This window comes from Asterias rubens, chromosome 12 (assembly GCF_902459465.1).
Source record: "Asterias rubens chromosome 12, eAstRub1.3, whole genome shotgun sequence".
NCBI lineage: Eukaryota > Metazoa > Echinodermata > Asteroidea > Forcipulatida > Asteriidae > Asterias > Asterias rubens.
The window spans coordinates 6,220,077-6,241,689 of NC_047073.1; the positions used below are offsets into that span (position 1 = coordinate 6,220,077).

At 38.2% G+C, this 21,613-nt stretch overlaps 1 protein-coding gene across 2 annotated transcripts; it reads right to left on the bottom strand.

The window, feature by feature from the left end:
* Nucleotides 1-1,526: 1,526 nt before the first annotated feature.
* LOC117297631 (ubiquitin-protein ligase E3C-like) lies at nucleotides 1,527-21,397 on the bottom strand. Of its 2 annotated transcripts, none has more exons than XM_033780766.1 (22): nucleotides 21,108-21,397; nucleotides 19,375-19,494; nucleotides 18,802-18,855; nucleotides 17,691-17,918; nucleotides 16,636-16,748; nucleotides 15,655-15,809; nucleotides 14,621-14,771; nucleotides 13,904-14,139; nucleotides 12,929-13,074; nucleotides 12,200-12,381; nucleotides 11,496-11,582; nucleotides 11,024-11,178; nucleotides 9,849-10,063; nucleotides 9,449-9,556; nucleotides 8,471-8,644; nucleotides 7,910-8,051; nucleotides 6,886-7,130; nucleotides 5,361-5,482; nucleotides 4,610-4,799; nucleotides 3,614-3,770; nucleotides 3,034-3,164; nucleotides 1,527-2,385 (listed from the first exon to the last, which is right to left on the bottom strand). In XM_033780766.1, the coding sequence occupies exons 2-22, from the start codon at nucleotides 19,438-19,440 to the stop codon at nucleotides 2,215-2,217; spliced, it is 3,228 nt and encodes a 1,075-aa protein (XP_033636657.1). In that variant the 5' UTR covers nucleotides 19,441-19,494; nucleotides 21,108-21,397; the 3' UTR covers nucleotides 1,527-2,214. The 2 variants fall into 2 exon arrangements, with proteins under 2 accessions (XP_033636657.1, XP_033636659.1); XM_033780768.1 differs by having other exon boundaries at nucleotides 19,375-19,513.
* Between the last annotated feature and the right edge of the window lie 216 nt (nucleotides 21,398-21,613).

Sequence of the window (21,613 nt, forward strand, 5' to 3'; positions counted from 1 at the left end):
CCCACTACCAACTGAAAATCTCTTGGAATGCCACTACTAGTCGTAGTGCTACATCACAAAGAAAGTAGTCAAACTCATCAAAGAATAAACCTTAGTTTCAGTGCAATCTTTGCAGTGAGTACTCAATCAGAGAAGTGACAATTGGCGGAGAGGTATATCGTTCTAATTCCCTAAGAACCTTAAACTAAAATGGTGACAATTTTGGATGACGCTGTCAGGAAAAGTTGTTTAAAAAGTGACAACATGGAGTCATGGAGTGGAAAAAAAACGTTAGGACAAGTGTCATTGTGTATTAGTTTTAGAACCTTTCAAAATAAACAGGTTTTATCGGACAAAACAGACAAAATTTTCACTTGCCACAAAAAACTTCAACCCAACCATACTGAGATATTCATTTGGGATTCGTTTGGGTCATATAAATGCATCCACCATGTGAATGCAAAAAATCAACATTTAAGTAATTAACATCATGTCTATAAATACTTTGATAGTTAGTGTTTGAAATATACAAAAAATTGCCAACATATTGCTGAAAATATATAAATATGACATAAAAGAGTTTTGACAAAACCAAAAACATTTTTGTAAAACACTCTTGTAAAACACTCAAACACAATAATCATCTCTGCATTATTGGTTTTAAAATTATATCAAAAAGTAATGACTCATTAACAGAACTGGCATCCGATTGCATACAAAAATACATGTCAGTGACTCAATCAATTAATCAATGAACCAATCAACAAATCAATCAATCAATAAATACTTTTTGTATACTGTTAATTTGAAGAATTCAAGAATTGTAAGGTTTTCAAAACCATACAAGGTTGTTCATACCATACACTGAGACAAATCCTATTGCTTGAACACTGAATTCAGTATAACCCAAGCCAAATGGTCTGTTTGTAATGGTGGGAGGAACTGAAAATATTTAAGTGCTTTATGGTTGGCAAACAGTGACTTTGTACAATGTGCCTGAGCATCAGAATTCTCAAAACTCAACAAGGCTCTAGAGTGTTTTGCTTCAGGAATTTGGGCCAACAAATCAGACTTCAGAGTTACATTTGCAGAGCAGTTTGGTCTGCAGTTTCCAGTACTTTTTTGCTCAAAAGTTATTGATGTTATTAGTTTAGTCTGCAGAATTTTCCTCTCCAGAGTTGATGTTGCAGAGCAGTTTCAACCTCCATAGTCGATTGGACAGAGCAGTTTTGTCTGCTGAGCTTCAACCTCCAGAGTTATTGGTGAAGAGCAGTTTGGTCTGCAGAGTTGCAACCTCCTTAGCAGGTGTTAAAGACACTGTACACTATTGGTAATTGTCAAAGACCAGTCTTTTCACTTGGTGTATCTCAACATATGCATTAAATAACAAACCTGTGAAAATTTGAGCTCAATTGGTCGTCGAAGTTGCCAGATAACTATGAAAGAAAAAACACCCTTGTCACACGAAGTTGTGTGCTTTCAGATGCTTGATTTTGAGACCTAAAATTCTAAATCTGAGGTCTCGAAATCAAATTCGTAGAAAATTACTTCTTTCTCGAAAACTCTGTCACTTCAAAGGGAGCTGTTTCTCACAAGGTTAAAACTATCAAACTCTTCCCATTATTCCTTACCAAATAAGGTTTTATGCTAATAATTGTTTTGAGTAATTACCAATAGTGTCTACTGCCTTTAAACAGGTTTGGTTTGCCGAATGCAGAGCAGCAAAGGCCTCCAAATGCTGTTAACAGGCTCATCTGAAACCCTCCTCTAGAATCGTTATTGCAGAACAGTTTAGTCTGCAGAGTTTCAACCTCCAACGTCAAGGTTAAACAAGTTTGGTTTGCAGAATGCAGAGCAGCAAAGGTCTCCAAATGCTGGTAACAGCTTCATCTGAAACCCTCCTCTAGAATCGTTGTTGCAGAACAGTTTGGTCTGCAGAGTTTCAACCTCCATGGTCAATGTTAAACAAGTTTGGTTTGCCGAATGCAGAGCAGCAAAGGCCTCCAAATGCTGGTAACAGCTTCATCTGAAACCCTACTCCAGAATCGTTGTTGCAGAACAGTTTGGTCTGCAGAGTTTTAACCTCCAGCAGATTGTTGTGGTTTAGGCATTCTCACAACTGGCTCTGCTTATATCGAGAATAAAATACCTGTGTGAACAGTGTTTGCTTTCACTCTTTTATTGCATAAAGCAGTAAGGTACGTAGAACGCTGTGGAATTAAAAAATTCCAACAACTAGCTGAGCTCAAATCCTGCTTCTGAGTCAATAGCGTACAATAGTTTGGTCTTCAGAGTGCTGTCATCTTTAAATTCAGGCAATTTCAGAAGATTCATACAAGTGCTTGCCGATGGAAGACGTTCCTCATCGCTTCCCCCGTACTGGATGCAGAAGGGTGGATACAATTCCTAAAATTTACCCCCAAAAAACCAAAAAATGTTTACATTTGAATACGCAATGACCAAACACCCTTATAGTATTATTGCAGCCATCTTGGTCATGTTCCCTGTTCACTTAAACTAAATGAATACACATCACCAGACTATTTTTTAATTTTTAGTCCATTTGGTGACATGGGTTTGTTCTATACAAGATGGCTTCCCAACATTGAATGTACATAGGCCAAATCTCGAAACCCACTGCTTAGGCTTCAGTTCTGGCTCAGGAAGTGTCCGCCTGGTTTCAAGTCCCAGACCGAAATGTTACTTTTGTTAAAATACTAACGGAGCCTAAGCTGGAACTTAAGCCAAAGCCGTGGTGGTGAAAATGGTGAAATATTTGTGGTACTCACACAGCATGTGACTATTTCAAACCTTTTGCTCAGCAGATACATTTGTCCAGCAATGTGTACTTACATCATTGCATTGAATAGATGGATTACACATGGTGTCATCAACCGCCATATTTGATTATAAACAATGGAAAAGTGCAGCCAATGATAGCCTTTCATGCGCGCACATTTCATCAAAGATGGTGGTCAATGGCGTCGTTTGCAATCCATCTATAGTTTCATGATTTGGGCTCCATTCTACCCATCAGAAGAATTGCATCCTTACCTTAAAGCCAAGGAGTGGAGGTCGAGAACAGCTTGTGACAAACTTGAGTAGACCTCGCTTCTGGTTGTCATCCATGGCATCAACAACCTTCCAGAAGTTCTCAATCAGAGGATGATCAACCGTGTAGCCACCTAGAGGAATTATTAAAACAACAATAAGTAGGATTTAAAACTTTGCGTGGTGGGAGAACAAGTAGGTGAACTTTGGCGGTAGCAGGCCTGATACTTCACAGAGGCAACAGAGGCCAAAGGATAATGCCTTGTTGTCCTTCAAATGCTTAAGAATAAATTTACAATTTCCTCATAGAGTGCCATTTCAAAAACAAAGCATACAGTCATGTGGTAGCACCATGTGTCAATCTCTCTTGAGTAGTGGTGGTTCTGGTGAGGACACACTGAATCCTCACCCACTCCTAATAGGTTTCAGTTTAGTTGTCAGTTTTAGCTCCAGAATAGTTTTAGCTCCTTTTCAGTCTTGTTATTGGCTTCCAAATTTCTATGAGAAGATTTGAAACCAAACTCTATCTACATCAAGGGGCTAGTAGAATCTTGGGTTTAATGACAGTGTGCCTCTGACATACCTGAGTAATTTGTATTTCTTTTGAGATCGTCCACGTCGATGGGAACCGAGGCTCCAGAGATCAGCACCTGTAATTCTTGATGATCAAACATCTGCAGCCACTCGGCATCAATCACGTTGGCTAAACCCTGACGGAATGCTAGAATGTGGGGACGCATCTAAAGACAGAAAACAAAGAATCAAATTTTGAGGTTCGGCGAGTTTCAAGGAAGGTATTAATAATAATGCAGTCTTTTATAATTTAAAGACACTGGACACTATTGGTAATTGACAAAGACCAGTCTTCTCACTTGGTGTATTTCAACATATGCATAAAATAACAAACCTGTGGAAATTTGAGCTCAATTGGTCATCGAAGTTGCGAGAAAATAATGAAAGAAAAAACACCCTTGTCACACGAAGTTGTGTGCTTTCAGATGCTTGATTTCGAGACCTCTAATTCTAAACCTGAGGTCTCGAAATCAAATTCATGGAAAATTACTTCTTTCTCGAAAACTACATCACTTCAGAGGGAGCCGTTTCTCACAATGTTTTATACTATCAACCTCTCCCTATAACTCGTTACCAAGTAAGGTGTAATGCTAATAATTATTTTGAGTAATTACCAATAGTTTCCACTGCCATTAAGTATCCACCAATAAGGTGCTAAGGTGCTTGAATTAAGAGAGAAACTTTTTAATAGGTTTTAAAGTTTTTATGAATTATAAGACCAATTTAAGTAGCACCCTACAAGGTGCACTCAACAGCCACTGCCTGAAACACTGGGCGGACCCCTTCACTTAATGATACTTAAAGTATCCTGGGTTCTTTTACAAGCATTTAAGAACACAAGGGACCAACAGCTTTACGTCCCATCCGAAGGATGTGGCATTAATGGTCAAAATGTCCTGCATGAAGACATACGTGTCAAGACCAGGACTCGAACCCACACTCTGCTGATCAGATACAACAAAGCTTGAGTCCAGTGCGTGCGCTTAGACTGCCCCCCCCCCCTTACCTGTTTATTGAGTCTGTAGTCAGCCATCAGGTGAATGTACTCAATACGATTGCTTGCAGTTACTGGGATATCATGACCTCCAGTCTTTAACTCATACACGCGCATCTCCCCAAGGTCATTATCGACAACAGTAAAGTTCAGTCCAAGCTCGGTAATGTCTCCTGTGTAGTCCTTCAAGAACAGAAGATTCCTGTGTTGGGAAGTTAATAAGTAATCAAACAAGGAAACAATATGTTGGGGGACAGCCATGTAAGTATTTGCTCTTATGAGAAGTTTGGACTCTTTTTTTAAGCCCGTCCCTATTGGTTTTGTACATGAACATCCTCACTCTGTCAAACACCTAGCCTTTAGTAAAGACCTTCTTCTTGGTTTGCCGAGCCATGATCCCAAGTGACTTGAACAAGAGACCACACACGCGGGTGGCGAAGCCACGAGGGCCCTTTCCAACTTGTGTGCGATTTTTAATGTTTTTCTGTATATTTTTGATTTTGGATTTCAAACCAATCATTTTGTATATTTGTTAATTTGTATCATTTGTTAATGTAGGCCGACACTCTGGCCCCTGTCGCTTCTAATAGGTTTAGAATTTGTCCACCCTAAGGGTGCAAGTAATATTTTAAAGGAAGCGTTCTACCATCATAATTGTCTTCAAGCCGGGTAAGTCTAATCTGTGGACAGGGTGTTTTGTGTTGTATAAAAAGTACCCAAACCCTTTAAAGATAGTGTGGAGCAATGACTAAACTGAACCTACTTGTACATCTCCGGATCCAGAGAGGCAAGATGGTGGATGTCCACATCAGCGTGTTTGCTCAGCAGCTTAGTCAAGAAGAAACTGGCAAAGGGAAGCTCCACTAATAGATTCTCATACAGTACCTGATATTTGAAAGAAGGAAGGTAGACAAAATACAAAATCAAAAGCAGTTCCAATGTTTCTGTTTACAATACTTGATGGGGAGTTTACAGCCTGGGCTCAATTTCATAGAGCTGCTAAGCACAAATAGTAGCTAACCCATAGAGCTATATATATTGACTAGAGCGCTAACACCCCATTATACACGCACTAAGGTTTTGAAGCCGTGTGGGCGCATCCATGTTTATGTCCAAACCAATACAAAAGCTTGAATTTTTGTACGGCAATTGTGTGGCTATTTGCATGATAGTGCGTTTGTTCTTTTCCATATGTCATCGAACCAAAAAATGCAGCAAATGTGAACGCACAATCTGCTGATGAGCGTACAAACTGCGAGCATCATGAGCGTCATGTTTTAAAGGTGCGTATACTTTTTTTTTTTTTTAGTATGTCAATCAAGTCGAACTTACGGTTTTTGTAGCGCGGACGTACGCGAAAGGGCAGTCGCGTACGTAAGCACACACGCCGAGTGTAAAAAAATCGCGGCAATGTGTGTTCTCTTAAAATTAAAATCGTTCCGTAGTCACGCAACACATCAAACATGTCTGCGCTCGGGGTTGCTTCAAAACGCAGAGCAAGTTAGCGCTCTAGTTAATATATATAGCTCTATGAGCTAACCACAGCAAAGGTCCTGGGTTTGAATCCTGCCCAAGTAATGTGCCTGTGATTTTTTCACAAAGCTCTGGAAATTACTCAGTATACAGTGCTAACACACATTGGTGTACATGGGTAAAACAACATAGCATGTCACATGTACAATCTGTGACTGGTATCCTGCTTAAGTTTTCTAAGCAGAAACTTTGTAAGCACCTTTTCTGCTTAAGCAGCTCTAAGACCCTAGTTGAAATATACAACTTCCTATGTTAAAGGGTGACTGTCGCAGAGTTACCAACATCTGCATCTTGCAATCAGTGAGGTTTTAAACAACAATCGGCGAGATCATTTAAATTACATTCAGCATAATATGGAAAAGGTTTCCATAATCAGGGAGGTACATGTATTACATTTGTTCATCAGAACACAAATATATTAATTTATATTCAGGGAAATTTCTGCAGAATCAGGAAAGTTTGCAGCTGAGAGTGAACATTCCTGTAAAACTGCTTGCATGCCTAATTTCCTTCTCATTTTAGAACGGCAATCTCCCTCCCAGATGTTACATTCAGGAGGTTTACAGATTCTGTACATCACCAGAAATACAAAACTACAGGTTTGGACAAAATGTCAGTTGTTTATTTCTACCTCATTGGTGACTTCTTGACTTCTTTCAAGAAATTTTGAAGGCTCATGAAGGTTTGGAGAAAAAATGAAATCTGGAAAAAACTTGTGAGATCACAAGCCTATTCAATAAAAGCCCCCAAATTACCTTGCCCAGCATTCTCCCAAAGAAGTAGTAATGTTTCTGGTAGTCTGGCACCAGCTGTGAAGCCTGTGGGTTCGGATACAGAAGCTCATCAGCAGAAGACTTGAAGAAACCTCGGTTTGGATCAAAGGAAGACTTAAGGAGCTGAGAGAGAAACTCGCGAGTCAATCCTCCTCCATCGATTCCCGCCTCTTCAAGACCCTGGACATTTCTCATGATGACTCGCAGCTTCTTCCTGAGATTGGGTTCTGCAAAATTGCAACAAATGAGGAAAAGGGTGTCAAGTTAGATTGATTTTTTAACCACAAAGCTTACTCGTTACAAATGATTTTGTCACTGAATACTGACCAGGTCTCAAATTTGAGGGAAAAATCCTTGTGGCTCAGAATCTTTACTGGACAGGGAGTTTATTTACATGACCAGAATCAAAATGAAAAGAGACTAGCACTGAAAGGAAAACAACACAATTTTATCATCTTAACCGCTTCATTTAAACAAACCACCTTGAGAACATTTATCTCTTCTGTTTTAGCGGCGAAACTCGGCCAGATTGAAAGATATCTCTGAGACTCAAAATCAACATTTGAAAATCATTTTTTTGAGACAAAAATGTTGAATTGAAAAAACCGAAACCACCGGACTTGTCCAGTCTTGAGCTTACATGCCCAACACCGAAATCACCATCCTTGGGCCAGTGGTCAAGTGTAAAATCCTACCCCTGGTGCCTGGATTTTATAGGTATCTGAAAAGTCATCACCTTGTTCTCGAAGAACAAAAAAGGAGGTTGAACGTTCTAGTTAGCAGATTCTAATGGCATAAACAAATGCTGGTGACCAATTTGTTGGACCACTCATGCATTAAGCACACAATCTCACACAACAGAAAGCTTTTATTGAAAGGCATATTTTACAAAACTCTATTATTACTGTCAAAATTTAATTTTAGAGCAAATTAAATCATAAATAATGCCTTAATTATTATTTAATTTGACTAAAGTCACTATTGAGGCTGAAGAAATGTCTCTTACCATTTTCTGGTCTAAGGCGATCGTAGGCATCTTCATAGATGTAGTTCCTCCTGATATTGATGTCTATCGTTCTACCGGCAATGAATCCAGCAAACTCACCCTGGTTCTCGTCCTTGTCTCTATGAATCCAATCCCGGAAAATCTAATCAAAATAAACAAATGTGTATAATTATGACATTTATGACTGAGTTGTTGTTATAAAATGAGCAAAATAACAATTCATTGGCAGTATTTTGTAATTATGTCATCAAGACTGGCCTTTATCACCAGTGGAGCTAAGGGGTCTAGTGGTTAAAGTCATCTCTCTTCTAGAATGCAGGTAGGGCTCAAGTTTTACACTGGATCGCAGGCCCGAGTCCTGTGATTTTAGTGTCAGGGCCAGTAAACTTTGACAGGATAAGTATGATGGTCTTGTGTTTTGAGTAATATCACCTCACCTTGTTACATAGTTAAGAATCTATTTCTCATGGGATTTGAAAATACTTTTCTTTTTCTTCTGAATATCAAAATGGTTGAAAAAGATAAATATTTAAAGCTGATTAAATCAAATTTGATTCTTACCTTAACTCTGTCTTCAAATGGGACTACAAAGGGCATTTCGGCCAGGATTGTCATCTTCCGGGTCTCAAGGGTGGACATTGGGAGTGGGCCTTCTTCAACGGCCATACTTGACCGCATGAAGTGAAGCCGCCGTGGCCGGAATGCTGGATGGAAGTGACCTCCTGAACCTTTCATCTGAAGATATGTTAAAAAAACAAAATACAAAAATTTACCCCAAAAAATATACATAATTTTTTTTAATTTAACTGCATGTACAGCGAGGCCACAAGATGGCCCTATTAGGGATTAAAGGAACACGTTGCCTTGGATCGGATGAGTTGGTCTATAAAAAGCGTTTGTAACTGTTTGTTATAAAATTGATATGGTTAGAAAGATGTTGTAAAAGTAGAATACAATGATCCACACAAGTATCACTCAAAACTGCACAGTTTTAATTTAACGTCGCAAACTAACAGGGTCGGCCATTTATGGGAGTAAAAAAATTGACTCCCATAAATGGCCGACCGTGTTAGTTGACGAGGTAAAAAGAAAACCAAGCAATTTCGAGGCATATTTGTGTAGATCATTGTATTCTACTTTTACAACATCTTTCTAACCATATCAATTTTATACCAAACAGTTACAAACGCTTTTCAAAGACCAACTCATCCGCAAGGATAAAGACAGGTATTGGTTTTACAGAACCAGTGATTTTATTGGATACAATAATTTCATTGGATAAATGTGCAGTGTTGAAGCACATCTGTGTTTTGATTAGTCCGATGTGATGTTTGGCAGCTGCACGTTCAGTTGTCTGCATGCAGCAGCCTGCGTATACAAATCTACGTAGGATTTGACTGCGAATCTCCATGTGAAATGAAGGAAAGGTCAAAGGTGTTTAAGCTAGCAGTACCTATTATTTGATTCGAGCACAATAATAAAAGTACATAGTAGTTGCATGAGATATCTACATAGGATTTCAGTTTCTGAATAACTTACCCTGTTATCAGTAAAAACATTGACGTGTGAAGCGAGCCAGTGGTTTGGTGGACAGAAGGGCTTTCTTGTATCTCGATCATGAAGCTGTTTCACAAGCTGGGCTGTAACCTGAAAAACAAAAAAACAAAGACAAAGATTTGAAATTCGCCCCCAATCTTTGAATCACATCTTTCAATAACTATAACTTGGCCCAATTTCATATTGCTGCTTTAAAAAGTGGTGATGTGCATGGACGACCAGCAACCACACAGTCACAAAATAAATATAGGGCTAATTGGTTGTTGGTATGTTCAAGTGATTGATCGCAGGCACAAAAAGTGGATTTTTTTTTTTAACCATTTAATGAATATATGTAAAACAGATCCAGAAGACAAGTTTTTAAATATCCTAAGGAATTTACCTTAAAAACATGCATCCATGTAGAAGCCACATCAGAGGATCTACCATGGGCCGAGACACCAACGCTAGCCATCGCTCTGGTGTAGTCCTTGGTGACAGTGGGTCTAGTCTCAGGATGGGCGCACTCAATCATTCCAAGACAAGCATTACGTAATGAAAGACTCATGTGTATTAGTTCATCCAGTCTAAAGGGCATCAGGCTGTGATGAGCATCACCTGATGGGTCAAATGGGTTGAAGGAAAGAAAGACAAAGCATAATAGACGAGGACAAAATTTCATAAAGCCTGTATTAAGCACAAACAACTTGCTAAGCACAAAAAAGTATTGCTTAAAAAATAAGTATTGTTAGAAGCTTTCCATGGTGTGGAGAGATAAGAAGAACCACTTAGGGCGAGTGTTGGCTCTGAAAAGAGCCGGTTGGGTCTCGAACAGTATACTCTGCTCTTCTTCAATTCTCTTGAAGAAGAGCAGAGTATACTGGTCGAAACGTCGGACCCAACCAGCTCTTTTCAAAGCCAACACTCACCCTAAGAGATTTACACATGGTTGTACCTGCAAGTTTACTATTTATTTCTAGTTTCTTCTTATTGCTTAAAAGTTAACCAGCCAAAATTACATTTATTTTTCCATTATTGTGACTGGTGCCCTACTCAGTTTTTGCTTTGCAAAGAAAGTTGCCAAGCAGTATTTTCTGCTAAACAGCTTTTTGAAATTGGGCTCAATTTCATTTAAGCAGGAAATTTTGCTTAAAAATTTCATGCTAAGCAAACATATGTAAGAAACCAGAAATCAGTTTAAATTAATAATGCAGTGAGGTGTTACTATTTAAAATCACAAGACCGCTACACTTACGATAGCAAGTTTACGATAGCAAGTTTACTAGCCCAAGTTAAAACACTGGCTTCAAGCCTGCAGTCCATTGTTAATTTCAGGCCCTGCAATAGACCCTTCCCATGAAATATGCTAAATATATTCACGTATGCGCACAGACCCTTTTGGTGCACAATAACGTCTGCGTCACACAGCCATCAGCCACATACAAAGCAGCCCAATGGTCCCTCATTTTACCAAACAAAATATTAGTTCGCACGCACTATGTTCAAATTACATATTTCATGTGAAGGGTCTATTGATAGAAGTTACTGTAGAATGCCTCTCAGGTTCCTTAACCTTACCTCTTGTATCACCATGGAACTCTGCATCATGGAGAGACAGGAGTAAATGTCCAAACAGAGAGCAGAAGACAGATAATAGAGGGATGATACGATCACTGTCTGTGGATGTCAGAGGGAAGCCGCTGGATAACATCTGAATCAATGGAGTCTGAGACCTTCAAGAAAATCATGGACAGAATAGTTGGTATCTTTTCAGATTTAGTGAATGTTGATAACTAAGCTGTGGTTTAAGACATGATCAAAAGCCCTCATAAAAACAGGCAAGGGCTTCGATCGCTACTGAAAAGTGGGGGGACGGGCGAAATAATACCTTACATTATTTTCACCCATACCATCTTATTTCCACTAAGCAAATTTTCAGTTTTAAATAAAATTCTGTAATTGGTTGCTAACCATCATTAATTTTTGAGCATCTTTAAGTAGCTGTTTGAAAGAGGCGAAGAGAAAACAGTGATAGTGAGTTTATATTCACCCTGTAACAGCCGGTGTAGAAACTGACTTGATCGCCTCCCAAAGATGCCTCAAAAACCGCTCATTAAATGCTAATAAATACAGCAATCTGGATAAAAGAAAGAACAATAAACCAAATGTACATGTATCAATAATCTATACATTGGTAGGCCGAAGAACTGAGACAAAATGTTATACTTAACATAACAATTTTAATTGGAAATCACCTAAAAATTATTAACAACTAGAATCAGAAAAAGAATTGAATGTTTAAAATTTTCTGTGCCAAGCAAAGTAGTGGCTAGAAACATTTGTGTGCAGGCAGCAATATTTGTAGTTCCAACCAAGTGTGCACAATTCTGTGCTTTGAGAATAACTCCTGTATTAAGCATGCTAGTGAGATGCAATCGTACCCGACAATTTGCGTAAAACCTAAAAAATAACAAGCTCAACACATTGTATATTTTCTGATAATTGCCACACTGTGTAAAATTGGTGCATTATATGTAATGACACACTTACATGCACCAACAGTGCATGCTTCACTACGGGCCTGGAATTTCATCTGTGAGAGGCCATTTTCATTTTGAAAAGGGAACTTTCATTGGAAAATCTTAAAGTCTTTGGGAAACTTGTGAAGGGGCACCAAGGACAAGATCAGGGCAACCGAGGCCATGGCCTCTGTGAAATTACAGTTACACTAAAATCAGACATAAAACGTCTTACTTTGTTCTTGGCACATGAAGCTTATGTTCCACCATGAGTGTATGACAGATGCTACACAATGCTGTTAGGACAGAGACATCACTCTTAGAGACGGCAGTCAGAAGCCAGTTGACATGGTCAGCTGAGTTCAGGGTCTGAAGACAGTGATCTCGAATCTCAAACAGAGACGAGGCTCCCTCGACCTAAGACCGATTAGAAGAATCCAAGGCCACATATAATTAAAGGGTTTGGGTACTTTTTGTAAGATATATTTCACAAATGTCCATAAATTTACATTAAACTTAAACGGTTTAAAGGTAATGATGGTAGAAAGCTTTCCTTTAAAATACTACTTGCTGTGGCTGTAGTTTTTGAAAATTTTTGAATAAAATAATTTTGGGAGAAGCCTGTTAAACCCTGTGGGCATTTTTCCTGCTGTAAAAGTTTATTAGTAATGAAGAGTATATATTAAAATAAAACTTCTTCCATGGGGGAAAATTGTCCTGCGTTTCTGTTAACAGTTATATGCAGTTATAAGTTAAATAGCTACTGACAGGCACCTCTAAACAAAGATGAAAAAGTAGGGACACCGCCAACATGAGGACTAGATGGCTCAGTTGGTAGAGTGTCGCAACATTAATCCGGAAGGTCACAGGTTTAAATCCGGCATTAGTAAATTTATCTTTGATCAACCCAAAATTCATTAATTTTTTAATTAAAGAACAAGAAGTAAAACAAAGGTGACTTTACTTGATTTTCCATTACGTCCATATCATCTTCAGAGTCCGAGTCGTCGTCGTTGCCATGGAAACGGCGATCACTGGTCCCCGGCAGCATGGGAAATATCAGCTTGATGAGGTGAAGGTATCGCAGGATGTCATCATTATGAAGAGTTGCTATAGCAACAAGATAAATTGCATGAGAAACAAATCAATTATTGGTTATTGTTTAAATATGTCTAAAATTGGTGTGATTAAAGGCATCAAAGAGTACAGTAACCATGGCATTGGCTCAACGCCAGATGATTGACATCCAGCCTTTTATTCTTTGAGCCATTTCATTAAAAATGATTGCCTAGGTTTTATAGGTTGTTAAAGGCCACAACGCGCCACAAACAATAAACCTGGGAAAGCACAAGTCCCGAAAAATGTTTAAAATAGAAGTAAGACTTATACACTCTATTGGAGAGTCTGGCTGGTTTTACAGATGGCTACAAAAAGGTTTATTCAATCCACAGCTCCTTGTATCACCTCTAACTATCTCATAAAGGATTAAAATAAGCTTGGGCGATATCACGATATTATCGAATATCGCGATATTAATTTGGACACGATTTTGATATCGGATGGATTTGGTTTTAATCGAAATATCGATATATCGCGATATATCGCGATATATCGATTAAATATGGCGATGTATTTGCTAGCTGAGACATCTTGCACCCCATAGGTTTGGAGTAAAACCAGAAATATAGGTCATTAGAACACCTCTCTTATGCTAGGACTGTCTCTTCTACAACTTTCACTTGGAGTTTTAAGACTGATGATGTCAAATTTCATTAATCGCGATTATATCGAATATCGCGATATATTGTCGGCGATATATCGTGAATAAAATAAATCGATATCGCCCAAGCTTAGATTAAAATAATGAACCGATTTGTATTGGAAAAGATAAAGTCTGTTAAAACATTGGATTAAATATTGTTTTAAAATATCTCTGTACCTAGAAGTGGTTTCACTAGAGTCATCACTGAGTACAGTAACCATGGTGTTGGCTCCACCCCCAGATGATTGACATCCAGCCATGTATTCTGATTGGTGGACACAATGGCTTGTAGCAGCTGGGTTACTGGAAAGGCAGAAGGGGATTGGCTGATGGCTGGCAGGAGGAAGGAGTTGATTGGCTCGGTGAATTGGAGACAGAGGAGTTCTTTGCAGAGTGAGCACAGGACAATATTCCTAAAAGTGAAAGAAAGAATTTGGGAAGTTCACATTTGAAAGAATTTCCCATCAAATAAATCATTACAGTGTTTCTGTCCAATAGTTATTTCGGACAAATTTGGTTTTACATGTAATGCTATTATATCTAAAGAAAATTTGTTTCAATTATTTTATAACTTGTTTTGAACAGTTTTGTAAACGAACAATACTAAATTGCACTTATTCTGGACTCTCAGAAAAGCGAACTCAATAAATGTACTAGCAAATAACCAATGAAGAAGACAAGGAAGGATTTTTAAGTTTTAAATGTAGGAAAACCCACACAGTCACAGGCAGCAACTGATAAACCAACCCACGTAGTGCCCCCGATGTGATTCGAACCAGGTTCCCAGAAGTGAAAGACGAGGAAAGATACCACTAGTCGACCTGAACAATACAGTAAGTCTGAGAACAAGTTTGCTAGATTTAAAGACAGCCACTTGACCTTTGACCTCATTACCTGCTTGTCGTCTGTTCTTGTAGTCTCTTGACCAGCCTGGTTGGTCTCAGTACTAGTTCAAGGGCTGTCTTAGCCAATGTTGGTATATTAGGATATTCCATCCCTGGTGGTAAGCGGTCATCGATAAGAGCTCTGAGATATCTGTAGTAACCTGGAGAAAAATGTCTTGAAAAGTTATTATACAGGATTGGCAGCACAGCTGACAAAATTGCTTAATCTGTTGTGTGAGTCAGGAGGAAATAGTGTAAAACAATGCAGTGTTCAGGATGTAAGAACATTGTCCTTATTTTCGGTTGTTACAACTGAAAACAAGATTTACACAAGAAGTTCAATTATACTATGGATATTGTTTGAGCAGAAAGTATTACAAGTCTGGTCAGGAAATTTGTTAAAACGATGACTAAACAAATCTTGAGATTCTTATGGACTGGAAACCAGGGGCCTTTATCAAACCACTGCTTTGGCTCCGGCTCAGGCTCCGCGTGCTGATATCCGTGCAATACGCGCTGCTCCAAAATGCAGGTTAAATGCAAGCTGCGTACACAGCACGCGGAGCCTAAGCCTGAGCCGGAGCCCAAGCCGTGGTTTGAGAAAGGGCCCAGGTGTTGCGCACTTTCATTGATTTTGGTATAATCAATAAGACAAAAGAGTGTCCTTGGGCAATGAATCAGGCACACCATAAGATGTAAACATTGCCAAGGGCAATATGATCTTATAGGGGGTCAGTCATCATACATGCGGGAAAAAGTACCTCTTATTATGACAAAAATCATACCCACAACTTATCCTCAATAATTTACCTATTATGTGTACACTTTTCTACAACTTAAGCCTGGCTCGTACTTCCTGTGAATGTGAATATGAATTTGAACGTCTTAAATTTGCAACTATTAATTGAGCTGTGCGCAACACTCGCTACGAAAGGAGCCCTGTGAGGTAAAAGTTTGTATCCCATTCGCATTTGCAGGAAGTATGAAACAGGCTTTAGCATGGACTAGTTTTTAGAAGGTGCCTTGGGGAAACCTTAGACTTACCTTGCTTTACAAGGTACAGAAGAATATCACGCACTGCTTGGCTTATCTCAGTCTCTGTGATGCTCTCTGATTGGCTAAATACCCTCTCATCGGTAAACACTTCAAGCATCCTCAAAGGCATAGCAATGGGTACCGATGAATTGCCCCTTAACATTCTGAAAAAGAAAAAAAAACAATCATTCTATCAACCTTCAAAAGCGTATTTGTCTTTGGTGACAGAAAAACTACAATGAAAAACTGCTAAATGGTAAAACAAAATCTGAGATTATTCAGATCATCAAAATATTTGACTCTAACTACTGATTTTTAAAGCCATTATACACTTTCGGTAAACAGTATTTTCCAAGTCCCACACTTCGTGTATCACAACTTATATATAAAATAACAAACCTGTGAAAATTTAGGCTCAATCGGTCATCGGAGTCGGGAGAACATAATGGGAAAACCCATTCTTGTTTCCGCGCGTTTCGCCGTGTCATGACATGTGTTTAAAATAAATCTGTAATTCTCGCTAACGAATATTTACATTGATTTAATGTTTTCTCAAAAAGTAAAGCATTTCATGGAACAATATTTCATGAGAAGTCTTTCACCATTACCTTCTGTAAACCCTGTAAATTATTTGTAAATCTGTGAACTTTAAAGAAAAAATGATTTCTTCCAGCTGACATATTATTTTTTGTTCAAGATGTTACACAGCGAGGTATTTTTCTTCATTAATTTTCAATTAAAAAACACTAGATCGCTATAATTGTCCAGACAAAAGTTTACTGGTCCAACACCAAAACTAATGACCTCGGGCCTGTGGTCCAGTGTAAAATTCAGGCCCTGCTTTTGATTTAGACCAAGACCGAGACTGAGTCTTCAAAATTCAAGACCTGGAAACAGCCGAGATCTCAACAAATTGGGTCTCAAATCAAAAACAGTCTCAAGATGTACAACACTGATCCAAATCTAATTTTGCAAGTCAAAATAACATACCTGCAGCAAAGCAGCAATAATCTTCTGATTTGATGAATCCATGTCGACCGGTGATTTTTTAATAGTTCTGTACAAAGACTTTTCTGCTTTAATATCACTTGACAGAGAACAGTCTGAAAAGAGAAGTAAAAAGGGTTCCACATAAATAAAGATTGGAGACTGAAAGGGTGACCATACAGACATTACATCAAGAACAAATCGTATAAATTTTCACATTTGTAAAAGTATTGCATGAGTCTTTCTTTAAGGCTTCATGAGAAATACTCAGTAAGGGTTGGAACGTCAGGCCGTTAACTGTTTTTTTGTAACCTCAAATGTTGGAACAAAACTAAAAAGCAAAACCATGTTCCTTTACTAACAGAAACTATAGCTAGTATGTACAGTTTAAAGCTTCAACACCAAAACATAACAAAAACAGCACTAAACTTACCAGTTTTAATCTACATGAAAATAAATTTTTGATATAAAATATGATCAAATTATATGAAAAGTGACAAGCCATCTTCCCAATGATAGATAAACAATACCACAATAGATACATAAACCATACCAACATTAAATAACAAAGCCATTAAGTGATTTTTCATTTCCTCTGGAAAGAGAGACCAAGGTAGACATTGGCTACCAATACTGGCTCGAAATGATTTTAAAGTTCTGGTTCTGACTTATCAATGTATCCATGGTATTGCCCCAGTTTAAATTCAAAGCTTAGCTCAGGAGTACAAATCTGCGATCTTCACATAAATCCCTTCTGACTCCTCCAGTCAAAACCAAGTCGTACGGTTCCCGCTCTTTCCAATATGCAGCAGTTCAGTTGTGGAACAGTCTTCCACAGGCTGAGACATCAGAACAATTCAAAACCCAGTTAAAAACATATCTGTTTACTTTGTACAATAATTGTTGGTTTCCTTTCTACAGCGCAGAGGGACCTCACGGTGATGTGCGCTATACAAGAATGGTTTTATTTTTATTATTATCAAAGAAACACATAGGATTTTTGGCCAACTTCTGTGGGAACAATTCAAATATCTTGTGTTGAGTTTTCAGATTCTTACCAATCTCTGTGAATCAACACTTTCGTTGAAGAACATGACCAGATGACTCTGCAGTGCTAGTAATGTGTCGGGATCTAGGGAAGTGGCTGTCGAAGCACTCCCCCCTTGGACCCGCCCCATCTGGACATCCCACTGCCTCCTTAGCTCGGCCTTCAGTCTCTGTCTTGACAGCGAACCACGGAGGAAGGATTGTATTCTGGTTGCACTCAGCTGTTTATTTCTCTCTTCCTGCAAAAAGAAAATAGAGATCAGTATTTGTAGACTTGCCTCAATACAGTGTATGCTGGTCCAGGGGTTGATTTCACAAAGAGTTAGGACTAGTCCTAAAACTTAGTCCTAAGTTAGGATGAGTAACTTGCCTAACTCGACATAAGACTAGTCTTTACTCTTTGTGAAATCCACACTTGTTAATACTGCACACAAATGCAGCACTTTGCACAACAAATTTGAGAAATTTTAAAAGAGGTTTGTTTTCACAAGCAACCAGGCTGCATTAAAACCAAATCATTTAATGAGTGTGTTCTTCAAATTTGTTTATTGTTATACGTCAAATTCACCAATTTGTTTATGGTACACTGTATACATCAGGATCATATTTTTGAAGATGATTCTTTGAAAGATAGGGAAACAATGTATGTTGACCAGATAAGGACTGAGGGAATCATATTTGTGTTTATTTAGAATCGATCTTGCAGCAGATTTGTGAACAGTGTGAAGCTTTTTTTGTTGTCCTGCTCCAAACAACGAAAATGACATGTTTTCTAGTTGTTTAAGCCGGTAGTATATACGATAACAAAAGAAAACAAGGCTACACACAACAAATAGTATATTTTTAAACTTTTGATGACATTTATTTTATTGTTATGTCTTTAATAGATTTTAATCATTAGTTTTCTTCCCTTGAAAAAATAAAAATACCTAGAGTCGGCCGTATTTTTAGGGTAGGTCGGGTTACGCCAACATAACATTTTTTGTATGCCTTTAAGCAAGTTTGTTTGCTTACAGGCTTCATGAAGTTGGGTCCAGATAACTTGGCCACCAACATGACCAAGCAAAAGAAGTTTAGTCTTGCTCTTCAGACAGGGCACTTATGACAAGACATGTTCCTTACCTGTCTCTTTTTTCTCTCATCTTGATTTCGCTGAAGGAGAGATGATGTTGGTTCCTAAATCAGAAATAAATGCAACAAAGTGGGTAATAAATTAGTTATAACTAAAGTTTCTCATCAACCTGTGCATTAACATTTTTGCATTCTTTCATTTCATAACCAAATCAGCCCTGGAATTTCATCTTTTGAGTGAGCAAGGCCATTTTCATTATGAAAAGAACATTTCCGTTGTAAAATCTTTAAGTCTATGCGAAATTTTGAAGAGGCACCGAGGTCAAGACGCCTTTTACAACAATACTTGTTATGCATCTTTAATTTAATTCTTGTTACATCAATGGGGTTAAAAAACAAAATAAGGGATAACTTACCGTATGGCACCACCACCTTTTCCCTCATTTTTACAAAAAGGGATATCTCAATGAGGTTAATTAGATACTATATTATTTTGAATGAAAAAGTGGTGGCGCCATACTGAAACTTTTCCAAAATTAGTTTGTTTTTTATACTTTTACAATGATGAGTGAATCTAGCAAAGAGTGGAGGGACTTTGAAAAGTTCTGCCCAACTCCTAATTACCTTTTTACTGGCTCCTCTTAGGGACACCACAGGACGTCGTTTGAAATCACCCTCAAAACTGTACATCTCTGGATCTTTGATGAAAGAACAATACGTCTCTTGATCTGATGATCTTATTACCTAATACAGAAAAACAAAGCTAAAGTGAATGGAATGTCGTTATTCATAGCTAAAATTATCCTCGCCGTATGTCATTGGTTGACAAGGACGCTTGAATGCAATGCAATCTGTGTATTTTTCTGTAGTGTAACTGGGTAGCTAGTTCTTTATACTTCGCTCGTTAGGAAATGCGGCCACAGATGTTTCTGCCGATTAGCGCTGGTCGTTATACGCCCGCGGTAACACACATGGAACCTTTGAAGACGACTAGTTGTAACTCCTTCTGTTCCTTGCTCTATGTACAGATAATAATAATAATAATAATAATAATAATAATAATAATAATAAAAACCCGTTTTTATATAGTGCTTTTCACACCCGGAGGGCATCCCAAAGCGCTTCACATTATTACCCCTGGTCACTGGGCCTTAATTCACTCCTTAAACCATCTCAGCTCCCTGGTGGGGAGTATGCAGCCTGTGCAACATTAAATCATAGCGTCTAAATCAATCACAAGAACCATCTCTACCCTCACAGGTATCCATTTACCCCTGGGTGGAGAGAAGCAATTATAGTTAAGTGTCTTGCTCAGGGACACAAGTGTTACAACCGGGGTTCGAACCCACACTCTGCTGAACAGAAGCATCAGAGCTCGAGTTCGGTGCTCTTATCCGCTCGGCCACGACACCCTACAAAAGATGTACCAGAATAAACTGCACCTGCCACATGGGAAGAAGTTATGTTCATGATTCCTCAAGAACAAAAGTTAAAACGCCAACAAAACAAGTTGTTTTCAATAATTTAATCAATTACCAACAACCAAATGCCACTTAAATTTAAAACACCTGAGGACCAGTCACAAATTCTCTCCAAGGAAGTGGTCCGCGGAGGCACAGACATAGCTTTAAAGTGTACCTGCATCTGTGCATTCTATTAAATGTACATCATTACCAAAACATGACACAAGAATCAACTGTTAGCATGGTTAGTGTTAGTGTTAAACTTAAAGCAAATTGTGTCCATTATTGCTAAATTATGGCATGTATGGCATTTGCGATTAAAAAAAAAAAAAATGAAATGTGAAATGACTGTTCTATTGTTCGTTTTTAAAGCCATTGGACACTTTCGGTAAACAGTGTTGTCCAAAGCCCACACTTCGTGTATCACAACTTCTATATAACATAACAAACCTGTAAAAATTTAGGTTCAATCAGTCATCGGAGTCGGGAGAAAATAACGGGAAAACCCACCCTTGTAAGTTGTTTCCGCACATTTCGTAGTGTCATGACATGTGTTTAAAATAAATCCGTAATTCTCGATATAGAGAATTTATATTGTTTTAATGTTTTCTCAAAAAGTAAAGCATTTCATGGAATAATATTTCAAGAGAAGTCTCTCAGTACTCACCATTACCTTCTGTGAACCCTGTTAGTGAAGTTATTTGTAAATCTGTGAACTTTTGTTTTTGTTTCCGTACCGAATCGAAAGTGTCCAAAAATGGCTTTACAATAGCAATTTCAGCAGTTGCATAACACTAACAATTGAATTCAATATTAAACACGTGAATATCAGGTACAATAAACACATACATTACAAATGTACCAAACAAAAGTATATTAAAGTTTATCACTCACTATTTTGTTCAGTAAAATCGACTTCTCGGAGATTCAACTTCTCCTATGCTTCACCGCACAGTACACACTCACAACAAATCAGCTGTTTTCAAGTTAAATTTAATTTTACTGTTTCTATAGGCTGCAAAAACTCATCTCTCAATTAGTACACCATCAACCACTCACGACATCAGTAAAAGTGGGTTATGCGTCAAATATCTAAACATTTTAAAACCGAAGTGCAGAAATTTCTGGAACGATTTTCCTGATACAGATGTGTTTTCAGCAACTCATCGTTCTTCTTCGGTCAGTTCTTGTATGCGTTGTGCGTGTGCTCGTCGAGTCGCCGCCTGCTATTGCTAAAAATTAGGGTGTAGTTTGTTTGAAAACCAGACTAAATCTTTACACACTGGAGCATAAACGTTCAGTACCAACAAATGAACGATTTTAAGTTAGATGTATTTAAAGTCGTTCCCCCTAAAGACCCTGCCTTGAGCGTGCATAGTACACTATTTTAATTGAGGGCG

What these genes read in the sequence shown, in the direction of transcription:
- LOC117297631 (XM_033780766.1), bottom strand. Translation starts at nt 19,440, where the DNA reads ATGTACAGTTTTGAGGGTGATTTCAAACGACGTCCTGTGGTGTCCCTA. An exon ending in CAAGAACAGACGACAAGCAG is followed by an intron (nt 14,140 to 14,620) that starts GTAATGAGGTCA and finishes TTTCACTTTTAG; the next exon opens with GAATATTGTCCTGTGCTCAC. An exon ending in CTGGATCCGGAGATGTACAA is followed by an intron (nt 4,800 to 5,360) that starts GTAGGTTCAGTT and finishes TTCCCAACACAG; the next exon opens with GAATCTTCTGTTCTTGAAGG.